At 31.1% G+C, this 16184-nt stretch overlaps 4 protein-coding genes across 7 annotated transcripts; all 4 read right to left on the bottom strand.

Annotated features, from left to right (window-relative positions):
• Positions 1-268: 268 nt before the first annotated feature.
• On the bottom strand, positions 269-1686 carry LOC112771423 (uncharacterized protein At4g22758-like). The gene is made up of 2 exons (XM_025816169.3): positions 1176-1686; positions 269-725 (listed from the first exon to the last, which is right to left on the bottom strand). Exons 1-2 carry the CDS (start codon positions 1441-1443, stop codon positions 544-546), a joined length of 450 nt encoding a protein of 149 aa, XP_025671954.1. The 5' UTR covers positions 1444-1686; the 3' UTR covers positions 269-543.
• A 5520-nt stretch (positions 1687-7206) lies between these two features.
• Positions 7207-11109, bottom strand: LOC112791630 (protein PTST, chloroplastic). Of its 4 annotated transcripts, none has more exons than XM_025834541.3 (9): positions 10797-11109; positions 10534-10579; positions 10042-10383; positions 9452-9541; positions 8870-8938; positions 8424-8529; positions 8144-8232; positions 7635-7747; positions 7207-7520 (listed from the first exon to the last, which is right to left on the bottom strand). In XM_025834541.3, the coding sequence occupies exons 3-9, from the start codon at positions 10288-10290 to the stop codon at positions 7418-7420; spliced, it is 819 nt and encodes a 272-aa protein (XP_025690326.1). In that variant the 5' UTR covers positions 10291-10383; positions 10534-10579; positions 10797-11109; the 3' UTR covers positions 7207-7417. The 4 variants fall into 4 exon arrangements, with proteins under 4 accessions (XP_025690326.1, XP_025690325.1, XP_072089637.1 ...); XM_025834540.3 differs by having other exon boundaries at positions 10042-10354; positions 10797-11108; XM_072233536.1 differs by having other exon boundaries at positions 10042-10354; positions 10702-10949.
• Positions 11110-11259: 150 nt separating this feature from the next.
• Positions 11260-14313, bottom strand: LOC112791633 (protein C2-DOMAIN ABA-RELATED 1). Its single transcript, XM_025834543.3, has 3 exons — positions 12992-14313; positions 12154-12249; positions 11260-11832 (listed from the first exon to the last, which is right to left on the bottom strand). The coding sequence occupies exons 1-3, from the start codon at positions 13100-13102 to the stop codon at positions 11542-11544; spliced, it is 498 nt and encodes a 165-aa protein (XP_025690328.1). The 5' UTR covers positions 13103-14313; the 3' UTR covers positions 11260-11541.
• On the bottom strand, positions 13796-15753 carry LOC112791632 (protein C2-DOMAIN ABA-RELATED 1). Its single transcript, XM_025834542.3, has 3 exons — positions 15311-15753; positions 14464-14559; positions 13796-14313 (listed from the first exon to the last, which is right to left on the bottom strand). Exons 1-3 carry the CDS (start codon positions 15419-15421, stop codon positions 14023-14025), a joined length of 498 nt encoding a protein of 165 aa, XP_025690327.1. The 5' UTR covers positions 15422-15753; the 3' UTR covers positions 13796-14022.
• Positions 15754-16184: the final 431 nt, after the last annotated feature.

The following is a 16184-nucleotide window of genomic DNA, read 5'->3' as shown; positions in this document are numbered from 1 at the left end:
CAATATATGGAATAAGATTAGTAGCACCTTTAATCATAAAGAGGAATGAATTGCAATACCAAACAAATAGCATATTTATTCCCATGTTAATTTTGAAGTCTAAAATCAGTACGCGTTGCATGTAAACAAAGAAGTCGATATATACATATAAAGAAGATGTATCTTTTGCTTAATAAAAAACACATAATATAATCTTGAGTGTGAAAAACATAGTGTGTGCTATCTTGAACAAAGCAATTAAACTAGTAGTAGCACTAGCACACAACTGCAACAAACACATTATTATTGAATAACAAAGAACAATCATGGCTAGAACACTGCATTGTAGAAGAATTCTACACTAAATTGATATATCTCTTTTTTTTTTAAAAAAAAAGAAATTAAACTTATTACAACTTGGCGGAATAAACAGAAAAGACACAAAAACATAAAAGATCCTAAAATTCAAACATGGATTAACCCATGATCATTTTCAAAGTTGCCATCAACAATCAAATGGATTAACACCACACCATTTTTCATAGCACAAATTGATATATCTCTTCAATGGGATAAAACTTTCAATCCAAATGATTTGTTGAACCATGCCTTCCAACCACTACCACCATTGCTTTTCTGAGATATCAGCTCTGTGTTCGGTTCTGCCTTTGATGAACACACCTGCTTCTTGCACAGCACAAAGTTCCTCACCCCATAAGATCCTATGGCTTCCAATGGATTCAGAGCTGTCAAAGCAGTTTCCATAGAAACAATAAAAATAACCAGTCAGCTTCAAAAATCTCTCATGAACCAAAGTTTACATTATTATAATATTAGACTGTTCTAAAATCACATCTTGTTACTCTCTAACACCAAGTGTATCTCTGTTCATATGATATAGAGACGTAATATCAAAAAGAAAAGTATAGATAACTAACAATATTTTTGAACAATATGTGAATAATGTGAATTAATAGAGTTAAAAGAGTAAATTTAATGAGTAGCATTAAATTAGAGTATAGTGTACTTGTATTTAATTGGTACTTGTTCATATTGTTCAAGATAATCATTGTTTATCTAACACTCTCCATATCAGAATTTCTATATCTTACAAAGTTAGAGTTTGATCTAAAAAAAATGTCTATACAAAAAAATTCATGCAAACTTAAAAAGGTGTTCTTGAGTAAGAGTGATACCATCAAAGCATGCATTATAAAGGAGGAAGTCGGTGGGATCAAAACCAAGAAGAGGAAGCCTGCCTTCACGAGCATAGGACTTGAGAGCAGTTTCAATGATCGCAGAAACAGTGTCTTTTTCATTCACCACAAACCTTATTGGCCCTGCGCTCCCAAGTACGTTGATACTCACCAACAATCTCTTACACTGCTGCTTCTTCTGATCCTCGTGGCTTCCCTTGCTCTTGTTCTTCTGCATCACCATCTTCTCAAAAGCACTCTTCTTCATCGTAAACCCTTATTCTTCTTTAACAATAAGGATTGTATGATATAAATGGTTAGTTCAAGGATCAAGGCCTACGCAGCGGTAGCACCAAACAGTTTTGTAGGAACAAAAGGAAGTGGTTGCCGTTCCAAACTCCAGCAACCTTCGAGATGAAGAAGAAGAGCATCTAAGAACCAGCATTCAACGCAAGGTTTTGAGTATGGAGTGACCTTGGAAGAATGCTATGCAAATTCAAATGTTAACTTTAGGAGACGATTTTAGATCGTTCACTATATATGCAAAGATTTATTCTCCGTCCTATTTTACTGTTGTACTATTTTTTTTTCCATTAATAATGATTATGATCGATCAATTTATATTAGGTAAATTCTATTCGATCCTCTCTAAAATAACATGCAAGTTATCTTCATATTTTAATTTGTCATAGTAATTTATTATTTGAGATAGGTTATGGTATAATTTCTTAAAATATTAATTGAAGTACATTTTCACTCCTTTATTCTTTTTTCATTATGTAAGTTCGGTCCTTTCAAGCATCGTCGACGTCGCGGTGGTGACAAGAAGCAGCGCCGTTGTTGCGATCTACTGTCTTCTCAATCTCTCTTTCTGTCCTGTATCACTCCTTACCAACATAATTAATGGTTAGTTTAGTTATTAAATTTTTTTATTAAAAAATATATCTTTATTTAATTACATAATGGAACATATATTCATATATAAAATATAATATAATAAAATAAATCTATTCAAAATACTTAAAAATATAATTAAAATTATGAACATATAAATATAATAATAAAATTTATACTCTAAACAAATGAACATATTTTTTTATCATACATAAATTATTTAAAAAATAAATATATTATTAAAATTAATAATACAAATTTAAAATGATGAAGTCTAACTTTTTTACCGTATTTTTTATAGTATTTTTATTTTTTTAATTTTTAATTTATTAGTACTTTATTATTTAATTAATGATTAAACAAATTATTTTTATAAAAAATTATTTTTTATATTATCTTAAAGAAGAGACCAATATAACAATTTAAAAAATAATGTTAAAATGATATTTTAAATAAAAAATATTTAATATTAAAATTTTTAAATACAAAAATAAATTGTATAAATATTTAAGAGATAAATATGAATACATGTCTAAAATAAATAAAATAGATAAAATAGGAGTACTCATGAGAAATAAAAAATTATTTTTGTCTGTTTTGTTTATTTTAGACATATATTTCATATTTATATCTTAAATATTTATACCATTTAATTTTGTATTTAAAATTTTAATACTAACTATTTTTTATTTAAAATATTATTTTTTAAACGGTTATATTGGTCTCTTTTTTAAGATAATACAAAAAATAATTTTTTATAAAAATAATTTATTTAATCATTAATTAAATAATAAAATACTAATAAATTAAAAATTAAAAGAATAAAAATTCTTGTAAAAAAATTGAATTTTATCATTTTAAACTTGTGTTGTGTTATTAATTTTAACAATTTATTTATTTTTTTAAATAATTTATGCATGATAAAAGATATGTTTACTTGAGTACAAATTTTATTATTATATTTATATATTCCTGATTTTAATTATACTTTTAAGTATTTTAAATAGATTTATTTTATTCTATTATATTTTACATATGAATATACGTTCTTTCATGTAATTTAATAATGATATATTTTTTAATAAAAATTTTTTAATAACCAAACTAACCATTAATTATATTGGTAAGAAGTGATCCACGGCAGAAAGAGTAATCAAGTAAGAGGACAGATTGGAAAGGAGGGTAAAGTTACGGAGAATGAAAATTCAGCGACAGCGTTAAGAGATGATGCACTAAAGAAAGAGAAATTGAGTGATGATAAAATTGTCAAAGAATAAGGAAAGAAAAAAATGCTAACTTTTATTGATTGTTGATTGATTGAATTGAATTATAAATTATGAAGGTAAAACTATATATATATATATATATATATATATATATATATATATATATATATATATATAGCATTAGCTTAAGAAAGATAAAAGCAAATAAAGATAAGATAAGAACAACTAAAGATAAGATAAAGAAAAGATAAGATAAGATAATAAAAATTAAAATTGTAATTGAATTTATGTATTCTATTGGGTTAAGGTGGAGAGTAGTTCGACGATGGTGATGCTTAGAAAGACAGAAGCTAGGTAATGAAGAAAGAATAGAGGAGTGGAAAGGTGCTTCAATCAACGGGGATGAAGTTTTGATATTTTAAAAAATTATATCATTACCCATCATAAATAATAAATTACAGAATAATTCAATTATAGTTAAAATAATGACCAATTAAAATGTGGCACATCATAAAAAGTAACTTATATATTATTTTAAAAGAGGTTGGATAAAATTCACATTTATATTAACATGTTAACATACAGGGGCTTGCTACACATACAAGTAAAAAGGCCGTACAAGTTTTACAAGTTATCAGCCCAAACTTCATTAACACGCGCATTAATTCATTTTGAATGGAGCGTAACTACACGCGCCCTACTCAAACGGTTCCTCTTCGTCGTCTTCTTCTTCTTCTTCTCTTCTTCTTCTTCTTCTTCCTCTTCCTCTTCCTCTTCTTCTTCTTCTTTTTCTTCTTCTTCTTCGTTTTTTTTTTCGATTTTCATGGTTTCTGAAATTCTTCTTCTTCTTTTTGCTGCACGTTCTTCTTCCTCTTACTCTTCTTCTTCTCATTTTCTTTCGTTTCTGCACGTTCTTCTTCCTCGTTTTTCTCTTCTTCTTCTTCTTCATTTACGTCTTTTCTCTCTGTTTTCTCTTTTTTTTTTCGATTTTTCATGGTAAAATCGTTTTTGAAGAAGAAAAAGCAACAGAAGATGAGGAGGAGAAAGAGAAAGAGTTTTGAATTATGCATAAGATGTACTTCAACGAATTTTGGATGTATTTTTTTAAATCCTTTGGGTGTATTTTCTGTAACCCTTTGGGTGTATTCTTATAATCGTTTGGGTGAATTCTTGTAACCATTTGGGTGTATTTTCTGTAATCCTTTAGGTGCATTTCTGTAATCATTTGGGTGTATTTGAGTGATATCTGACTGATATCTAGGGGTGTATCTGACTCATATCTATGAGTGTATCTTACTGATATCTATGGGTGTATTTTTCATTTCAGAAAAAATGGCAAGCATTATAGAAATACACTCAAACGATTACATAAAATACACCCAAGAGATTACAGAAATACACCCAAACGGTTACAGGAATTCACCCAAACGATTATAGAAATACACCCAAAAGATTACAGAAAATACACCCAAAGGATTTAAGAAATACACCCAAAATCATGCATAATTCAGAACTCTTTCTCTTTCTCCTCCTCATCTTCTGCTACTTCTTCTTATTCAAAAACGATTTCAAAGCTTGATGTCAAAAAACAATAGAAATCGAGAATAACGAAAAAAGAAAATAGAGAGAAAAGCATGTAAATGAAGAAGGAGAAAGAGAAGGCAAGAAACAAAAGAAAAGAAGAAGAAGAAGAGGAAGAGGAAGAAGAACGTGCAGCAAGAAGAAGAAGAATGTGCAATGAAAACGTGCCGTAACAGTATGTGGAGGAACTAACGTCAACGACGAAGAACAAACCAGTGAGAAAGGAGGAGAAAAGAACGATCGAAAAAGAAGGAGAAGAAGAACGGATGTAGCGCGTGTAAGGAACGTAGCACTTGCAGCGAATTTTGGGGATTAGAGTTTAATTGGCTTGTAAGAATCGCTTGTACGCAGAGTTTTTCCCTAACATAAATTAACATAGGATTTAAGTTCGTTATCTTATGGTTTTTTTTTTTTTGTGACTGCGTTATCTTATGATTTAAGATTTGCGATATCTATCTTAAATTTTAAATTTAGTTATATATATATATATATATATATATATATATATATATATATAATCATTTTTAACAAGATAATACTTTTAAAATTTTTATTAAAATTTAAAATATTATAAAATTAAATGTTATATATTTGATTGAAAATCTAAATATCACATTTAATTTAAAACTAGAATATTGGTAGAAAAATATAGATTAAAAAAACCAAATATTAAACTCCGTTGGAAATGTATATATAACTCAAATTGTAAACCTAAAAGAAAATTTGAGAGGACTTATACAATTTTAAAATGATGCTAGGTGTATATTAAAATATAACTATAAATATAAAATATATATGAAAAGATAAAATACATATTAAAAATAAATTAAATTATATATATTTATACACAAATATATAATAGCTAATTTTAGTATTTAAATTTTGATATGAACATTTTTAAAAATTCAATTAGGGAGTTAATTTTTTTAACCAAAAGCAACAAATCTTTTTAAAATATTTTTTATCTTAAATTTTAAATCTTAAATGTCAAATCCTAATCCTATATCCTCAAAAAATAAAGGTTAAAAAGATTTCATAAACAGAAATTAATAATACTAACTAATACTGCCCTTTTTTTAATCTGTAACATCTACAAAAAAATCTCCATTTTATTTTTTTGATGTATTTAATTCTTTTATTTAGTTTTTTCTTGTTGATAAGACGACCATTGTTTACTCTATAACATGACAAATAACTTCGATACACATATAGAAACTTATATTTATTTACACGCAAAAGTATCTTATTATCATCCTCTTCATAGAATGATACACGAAAAGTTAGTGGAATTCTTGATAATAGGGTTTTCTCAAATAAATAAAATTATATATATATATATATATATATATATATATATATATATATATATATATATATATCAATTTTGTTAGGTAGACAATAACTTTTGTGAACAATGAGCTCTAGAATTGACCAAATAAAATAAAAAAACATTCCACCTTCAAATTATCCTCTAAATCCTAATATTAGGATAACCATCTGCACACCTAGTGAATTGAATATTTAGTCATTATTAACTGTATATGAGTAAACCAAATCAAAAGGAATAACTATCCAATTAAGAACCAAGTTGGGTTGGTCTAGTGGTTAGCTCACTAGTCCGCTTAAGCAAGTGTCGGGGGTTCGAATCCCGCCTTGTGCATGCAGCAACTCATTGGCCAGCGGCAAACCCTTAAATGGAGCTCAGTACCGCGACGGATTAGTCCTTGGCCTGTCGGGTTGGGGGATACCGTGGGAAACCAAAAAAAAAAAAAAAACTATCCAATTAAGAATCAACATTGTTAACTAGTATTCTCATTATTCACATTGTTTAGTATTCTCCTTGTTTCCTATACTTTTTCTATATATATTCACTCCACAATCCACTTTATTTAATTAACTAGATTTAGGTGGACATGAGGGTGACAAAAGTAAACAAAATATAATGAGAGAGAGTTGGAAGGTCATTTGGTGAAGGGGGATTCTTTTTGAGGGGTTGCTGCATGGAGCAGGCAAAGGATAATAATACCGTATTAGTGGCAGTGAAATGGATGGTGTAGCAGGTAAGGAATAGCATGAAAGTTGCGTTTATGCCTTTGTTTACCATAAACAAATTTATCAAACTTGGCATCTAGTTCCTAAATAATTCTTTCCTTTGACTTGAGATTTTCAGGAGATGGCATGCATGGCGCCACATTGTGTCCTTAATCAGTTACTATCTCTCGCTTTCAGTCTCACGCTGGCATTGTATAACAAGTCCAAATTAAAGTTTTATAACCCTTCAATAATTCGTCTAACTTTTTTGGTTCAATGTCATCTTACAGAATGAACCATTTAAAACCCACCAAAATCATAATAGTAAAAAGAAACTTCTTTTACATGAAAAGTTCATAGATGCAGAACAAGCTGAATTTTACAAATAACTCAAAATTATTTTATGACGTTGCATTGGCATAAACTCACTAGGTTATAAACTAAGCTAAATATAGTTGCAAAGTTCAAAAAGTTGCTAGGATTGAAATTAATCAACATAACAGGCATGATTCACTCGACAACTAACAAATTGTTTTTGGTTAATCCTTCACCAATAATGGGGAACTCAGGTGATAGCTTCCATTCACCGTCTACTAAGAATTTGATTTCATACCTGCACATAGTAATATTTTGGGTTTTTGGGGGGTTAGAGAAGAAGACCATACAGTGTTAACTGTTATAAGCTCAATATATAGCGTTAAAGCAAGATGAGAAATATGGTAGGTACCTCCCGGGTCTCAGCATCAACGTTGTTGAGAACCTAGTGTAAGAACCAGTATACTCAGGTGAAAGGTGCTCTCCTTGGCTCCAACCATCAAAGGTCCCCAAAACTTGCACGTTCTGAATCAAACAAGCGATCTATGAAATAACAGTAGTTCAATGATTCAAGCTAGCTACCTATGCCACGCAAGTCAACTATGCCCTTATCTATAGAAAGCTATATATTCTGACAGCATTAGCATTAAGTGTTGCAAAGGTAAGAGAGATATTGTTATGTGATCATTAGGGTTCCCTGGTAGAAAGCTCAAGCATACAGGGTTGGATTGTTTGTGTTTTGATTTTATTAAATTAAAATTCATATTTTAAGGTCTGATGTGATGTTGGTACTAGGAGCTCAAGCGTGAATAGCATTTCCCTAATCAATAATACTGTAGTGAAAGTACATTATCTATGATTCAGAGTTTCAAACCAAATTCTCATTCAACATTTTGGAAGTCTACCATTGAATGTGTTTACCTCAGCCATTCCAACCCAAAAAATAGAAACCTTCTTGGACTGTGCCGCACCAACGTCCTTTATTTGTTCCATCAATTGTTCATGTACAGCTATGTAGGCAAAAACAATTGCATGTTGCACCAATTAGTACATATAAAGGGGAAATGCTTGGTGTGACAATGCACTGCCATTAATTGTATTTGCTAACTTCACATGCAAACCAGCATATAATTGTCCTCAAATAACTTGTGAACCAAATAAGATGGAGCTTATCAGGAGGAATAACCAGGGCAAACCATACCTTCTAATCGAGTAACCAGGTGAGAATGAATGTACTTTCCGTTGATCTTCCTTGAACCTTCTGGAATACCAGATTTTGCTATTTCTTCTGCTAGTTTGACCAAAGCCTGCACCCAAGTAAGCAATATCATACCACTGCCCACATTTCTCAACAGCTTGACCAATCTCGTATGCACCACATTAAAATTGCTCAGGAAAACTAGTACTGCTCACACTAAAATTCAAGATATTTTAACTAAAGATTAGTATTTTTGTATCCTCAAATTCATTTTGTATTTTAAATTTTTGGTTCAACAAAATATAAAATTTGTACGCTTGTTTCATTTCCATTTCATGTTTATCTAGCTACAGACAGTAAGCTTTGACTATCATCCCGACTTTTGTTAGGAGCCTGTAAGACTATCTGTTGGTGGCACAAAAAGTGAAAAGATAGCAGTAGATGTAAACCTGAACTTCAAGTTCCATGACAGCAAGCTCACTTTTAAAATTTACCAATGCATCTTCCTTTATATGCAACTGCAAAGAAAGAGACCATTTTGAAGTTTAGTTTAAAGCCCATATCAGTAGCCTCAAATAACTCTTAACCAAGACATACTAAAATTGTAGTTAAGTCATGTTCTTTCAGCACTAACCCCGTATATAAATCAACTACTATAACAATGAAAATTGTCGAGGCCAAATGAACTTATCAAACCACGTTTACTTTCCACTTTGGATGTCCATTCATGTTTCCTGTTGATCTATTTCCATTTAACAGCAACAAAACCAAAACTAATTGTCTTGTTTTACTGGCATGATACTTAGAAAGATGCTAGATCCATCTGCCCACATCTGACATGCCTTCTCCACATAAATCTTTTTACAGTTAGACTCAAATAAGCTCATCTTGTAAAAGATTTAATCAAACTCAGAACATAAGGTATTGTGCTATTACCATAAACTTCCTAAACAAGGAAAAATGCTATCATAAGGAAAATTTCACCTAGATTTCGATTTAAAAACAACGCAAACAAATGTATATGCACGCACCTGCCTTTTGAGGAACCGATTATGCTGGTTGGCTTCACTAAGCTTCTTCGTAAGTTTTTCTCTTTCAGAATCAACAAGCAGAGCCATTATCTGTTTAAAAAGTTTGGGATGGGAGATTTTTGTAAGATAATTAACCCAAGTATCAAGAATAGTATAACCACTCTGGCAAAAAGAAAAAAACATAATTCTTATTACTTAAATATAAGCATTGTCAGCCCAACAAAGTATTCTCGGATTACTGCAGTAAACAAGCAAGTTCACTGTATCAAATTCAAGCCACTTCTATTATTGTATACGAGCTTGCCTTTGTTATTGGTCATATATTCATGAAATATCTTCCCTAACTCATCTGAAAATACTTTTGAAAATCTGATAGTACTCGTGTTCCTTGATACTTACATCTATCATTCTCTCCTAACTCCCAAGGGTGTTTGTTCCAAATGTCAGTTATACAAGCATTTTAATACTGAATCAAATTTTGTTTCAGTCATACTAAATGAGATGCAAAGATAGTGTTTAAGATATATAAAGACGGGACAATCTCTCATCAAACAACAAATGACAACTACAAAGTGACTAAAAAGGAATACCTGTTCTTTGGTAAGTGGTTGTGCCAAATTTTCCGATTCTTCTTCAGCATAAGGATCCTCATCCTCAGTGGAATTTTCTCCAGGTTGTAAAGATGAAGATTCCTCCAAACTAGTTGCCATGGAACGCGTTCGACAGAAAAAAGACCTTCTTGGACACACTGCAGTAAAAGCTCGATAGGGCGATGTGAATTTGCGCAAGGTCCATCTTGGATTCTGGACAGCCACATTATTATACGGAAGTTTCTGCATGTTCTCCCATCCTACTGTTCTTGAAGTATTGGAAAAGAATAATCCCTCTGTTTTGGGACTACACCTACTCAAATTATGAAAGAACAGTGATAACTAGTAATACATAAGTCAGAACCTCAAATGCAAAATCCAATAACCCTAAAACGAAATTCTACTGCCTTATGATTGTTATGATTATAAATTCTGCTAATATCAAGAATATTATAAACAAAATCCAACATGCATTTCCCAGCTAAAGCTTACCTTGCAATATTCATTTCCATCAAGAGGTTTTTACTTTTTACTTCCCCTGTCAGAAAGAGGAGAGAACCAAAAATCAAGATCTATTCATGGAGATAGGTTGGATCTTACATTACAGCATGGTGTGATTGAAAGGGAAATGCTAACATAAAGTAAAAATATAGGGTTCACCATTAACACAATCTCGCTACGGAATCCATTGCAGTGTTAACAGAAAAGAATGTAATGCGTTGGAGGAGAGTGTAGGTAGGGAATTAAAGACATACCAAGAGAGTGTGGCACGAACTGCACAAGTTTTGTGTAGTGATTTCTATTTCTGGGTTTAGAAGAGACTAGAGTGATGCTGTGATGCACTTCTTCAATCTTCACTCACTCGTATGTTGAATTCTTCAATTCAGTTCTGTTCTGTGGCCACAAACAAAACATCAATATGGATCAGGGGCCAGTATGTAAATTTGTTTATGACACGTGGGAATTTCAGATCACTAGATTAGAGAGTGGATGATGGAAGCTGCTTTGGCTTATTCCGTGTATTAAGATTCAACACTAACCACACATAAAATACCCAATTACTCTATTGATATTTTTATGTAATTAAAAGCATTAATTATAAATATTTTTAATAATAAATGCAACAAGATAAGATGACTTTTTGTCCCTGGCCTCAACATTTATTATGGTTTATGATGAAGATCATCTTTTATAAAATATAAAACGAACAAAACAACGTTGCTCAAACCAATGGAAATATATTTATAAGCAACCATTAACATCAGCATCTCTGATTCTCTGTTTCTGCTTTCTAGAACATTGCACAGGATTCACATTATTGAAGATCAACATCACAAGTACTTCTATGAACTATTTCAATCACCAGTAGCAATTGTTACGCTAAGGAGTAAGGATGATTATGTTACAAGAAGCGAGCTATGTTTTTGTCCTAATTTTTTATTAGACAACAAACCAACTCAATGGAATGTCCTAATGTTTTTGTCCACACATTTTAGGTGTTCAAAGAGCCTTGGCACCAGGAATGTCAATCCAATGGAGTTGTAGCTCCACTTCACCAGACTCCACATTTCTTAGCCTAAGAACCATGTTCTGAACCACTTTGCCATCTCTCCACACAATGTGGCTCTCCTCTGCCAAACAGTTCTGTCTGCTAGGCTGCACCCTTTTGACTATGGTGTCATTCGGGACGCCTTGAGGCCGCATCTTCACCGCTTCCACAAACGGACTGATATCAAACTCAGCATCCCCCATTTTGTCATCAAGGCTGAATGTGTCCTTGTCATGCACAAACTGCATCAATCACATTCACACAGTTAGTACTTCCACTCTTCTAGTGTTACTCCTTAGAATGTGATCATAAAATTTAACCAATTCATATGTTATGATCTTAAACTGTGAGACGATAGTGTCATCTTGATTATGTCACATAATAACAGTGAATAATAAAACATAATATGCGTCTGTAACAGGACTAGTACCTAATCAGGACAAAAATACAGAGATTTCAAAATAATAGATTTTTTTTAAAAAAAAATATATCTTTAATAGAATTTTCCTACGAATTTTCTCTTAAACAATGACAGAAACTGCTATAAAAATAGTGATACTTACTAGCTGTACTGGGAGACTAGGATCTGAAATAGACAAAGTCAAATCATCATTCCATTCAGGGTTGATACTCTTCTTCACCACCTTAGTCTTCACCTTCTGCATGAACAATAATTATGGAGAATTTTTAGTTAGATGCTACAGATTGTATATTACAACAAACCCCACATAGTTGCTAACTTCTCCATTCTATGATATAGCATATAGTTAGAAAATAGCTTTGCTTGTCCCTTACACTTCCATTTCAGCATGCCTTTAGTAAGAAGACATGATTTGAACAAACAAGTCTATGGATTTGGTTCCTAATTTCTTATAATCCAGATGAACATGTTGCAGCTCAAAGGTTACCTCAGGAAAAAAAATATTATATTATTCTAAGTTGTTTTCCTAGGTTTCTTGGATAATAGAAGACCAAAAATTAAAATAATAGAATAAAATTTGGTGCACCAGTTGACAAAGTTCCAAAATCATATATAACTATTATGAGGAGATGGAAATAAGTTACAGTTTCCATTGTGTTACTAAAGTCAAAACTCACTATGGTGTTCAAGCATCAGAATTGGGATATTGAGACTTTTGCTATGAATAAGAAATTAAAGTAACTAATTGGCATTTTAAAGTCACAAATAAAAAGAAGAAGAAAAAAGAAAGATTAACACCAAACAAGCCATAAAGAGAACAAATGCCTTGAGCAAAAGAACTAAATCAAACAGACAAAAGAAAACAGCAAAGAATCAAAGATGAACAATCATAAGAAACAGTCAGAAAAACACAAAAGAGGCCAGCAAGAAGAACAAACAAGAGACAAAAAAATTTTGCAAGAGAATGAAGAAAGTTGAACCTGCTTGCCCATTCTGATGATGATATAAGGGTCACTGCTTAGTACATCCCTTACAGCAAGGTTAACCCCTTTTTGGACATGAATTCTCAGCAGACCCATCATGTGCTCCATTGTGGAAAAAAATCCAGAGAAAAAATCGGCAGAATGATATAGAACTGGGACAGAATATAGTTGCAGGTCACCTCTGCCACAAAAGCACCCAATATTGCTGCCTTATTTATTTATTGCCACTTCCCACTTTGACATTGACATGTTCTATATTTATTATTAATAGGAACCAATCGAAAAAAAGGGGAAATTTATAAACAAAAAAGAAAGAATACTAGTTACACAATTTAGTATTAACAAATAACAATGTTGTTATTCGTGGCCACAAACATGAACTGGATGGGGACGAGCATGGAAATTTGCTTGTTTTAGATATATTATACGCTGTTTAGTAATTGAAACGGATTAAAATCTTAAATTTCTCTGATTGTGTACCTATTAAACAAATGAAAACAGCAATTACCAAAAAACAATGAGACAAAAATGAAATCACCAAGTTTTTTTCTTTTTATTTGTTAATCTTATTTCTTTCTCTTAACTCTAGATTTTCTGTCTTCCCCCAATTCACAAGTCACGCGAAATGAACAAAAGGTACAAGAAACGTGGGGATTTGAGATCAGTAGAGAGTGCAAGATTGTTAAGCATGTCCTACATAGCTGTGTTTGTCATCTTCTATGCACGAAACTTCAACAATCATTCAATCAACGTTCAACACACACCACAAATCAGAACTCCCAAATTACCCTTGGATAATTCTGGCAGTAACAAACTCACAACTCTTTGATTTCGATAACTTACAGGTGGGCAGAAAAGCTTTTAGTGGTTTCTTAAAACGTCTTAATAAATATTAATTAAACTACATATTACCATTTTCACTAATTCGGTATAAACCGGTGCAACTCTGTTTCTACTTTCTAAAACATTGCAAAAGTGATTACATTAGAAGATTAACATTCCTTGAGGCTGAAAGCTGAAAGTGTTTTCTAGAGGCCCTTGGAACCAGGAATGTCAATCCAATGAAGTTGAAGTTCCACTTCACCACACTCCACATTTCTAAGCCTGAGAACCATATTTTGAACCACTTTGCCATCCCTCACCACAATTTGGCTCTCTTCTGCCAAGCAGTTCTGTCTGCTAGGCTGCACCCTTGTAACTATGGTGTCATTAGGGACACCATGCAGCCGCATCTTCACCGCTTCAATAAACGAACCAATCTCAAACACAGCATCCCCCATTTTGTCATCAAAGCTCAATCTGTCCCTGTCATATACATGCTGACATTCATTCTCATATTAGTACTTATTCATAATTCCATTAAGCTAATTACATGTGTAGTTGGTTTCACATACTAATTTCTAATACTATTTAGAGTGATTTAATGAATGTAACAAATTGGATTACATGTAGCAAGAAGGAATACTTACTAGGTGCACTGGAAGATTGGGATCTGAAATGGAGAGAGTCAAATCATCATTCCATTCAGGGTTCAGATTCTTCTTCACTACCCGAGTCTTCAGCTTCTGCATGACACATTAATTAATGGAGCAAAGAGTTAAGGTGCTATCGTTATAGTAGATAATAAAGTTGCGTTGAAAAACAAAGAAGAAAGAAAACAGAAACACGCAAGGGCTACTTTGGGAATTAAAAGAATAAATTTTCCCAGCTTGGTTTGTATTTTGTATTTATTTATTTTTTTAAAAAAATTATAAAAACAAAGTTCTAATAAAATAATAATAATAATAATAATAATAATAATAATAATAATAATAATAATAAATGTTTTCTTAAATCAAACGCATGGAATGCGCTTTTGTTTTCTTGGAAAAGAGCAGAGCAAAGCAGAATTAGAAGCTTCACCGCTTCAATCACGGAAGAAAACAGATTAATCAATGTTTCAAAATCATGACTATGGGGTGAAGTCAAAATTAACTCTGGTGTTCAAGTATCAAAAATTTGGAATGAATCTTTTCCATTTTTTTTAGGGTATAAAATATATAATAAAAAATCATACTTTACTTTAAATAAAATTTTTTGAGAAGATTTAATTTCTCAAAACAGAATATTAATTTATTAACAAATTAAGAGTTTACAGACAGGAAAACTAGGGAGGAAAAATATCAATACCACAATACAAAGAGACCAAATATTTTGTTGAATGCCCAGAAAAAAAAAAGAAAGAAGAAAAAGAGAAAGCGAATAATCAAAGATGAACAACATCAGCGGCCGGAAAAGAGACACAAGAAGTTTGGAAGAGATTGAAGAAAGTTGAACCTGCTTGCCCATTTTGATGATGATATAAGGATCACTGCTCACTACATCTCTGATAGCGAGATTAACCCCTCTTTGGACATGAATTCTCAGAAGACCCATCATGTTCTCCATTATGAGAAAATATTTCGGACTTGAGAGAATTGAGCAAAATGGAAAAGAATTAAAACAGAACAGAACAGTGGGTAGAAATGGAATGGCGGCAATAAATAGAGTATTATTTAGTTCTTGCCTCTTCTCACTTTGACAATAACATGTTCTATATTAATTTATAGAATCCATTAAATAGTAATAATTTAAATAATTAATTTAAACTGTTGTGACTAATTATTACGAAGTCCTAATAGTGAAGTTTCATTTTTTACTATTTAAACCAATGTTATTTAGCGCAGGGTATATTCGTACTATTTCATTTTCATCCCATGGACTAGAATAAGTCCTGTCATAAAAGGTCAAATAATGGTTATCAAAGCTGACTAAATAAATTATGGAATCTTCTAAGTGCCCGTATCAATCCAAAATAAATACAAAAAATAATAAAAAAAATTTAAATTTTTTTATTTTTTATCATCATTTTTAGTTATTAACTTAATTTTTTAATCTAATAATTTAATAATATATTTTAACTTATATTTTTTAATATAAATAATTAATTAATGACCAAAACAATCAATTTTAATGACTTGCAAGGTGCAACCATAAAATCAATCATTTTTAATTAAAGGTTTAATTACTCCGTTGGTCCTTATAGTTTCACAAAATTTTTAATTAGATCTTTATACTTTTTTTCTTTTTAATTGAGTTTTTGCACCAAATTTTTTTATAATTGGTTCTCTACACTTTTTTTTATTTAAGTCCCTATACCAATTTTTTTTTT

The sequence above is a fragment of the Arachis hypogaea genome, chromosome 3 (assembly GCF_003086295.3).
Source record: "Arachis hypogaea cultivar Tifrunner chromosome 3, arahy.Tifrunner.gnm2.J5K5, whole genome shotgun sequence".
NCBI lineage: Eukaryota > Viridiplantae > Streptophyta > Magnoliopsida > Fabales > Fabaceae > Arachis > Arachis hypogaea.
The sequence above is the reverse complement of the archived record's forward strand: the minus strand, read 5'-3'. Positions and strand labels throughout refer to the sequence as shown.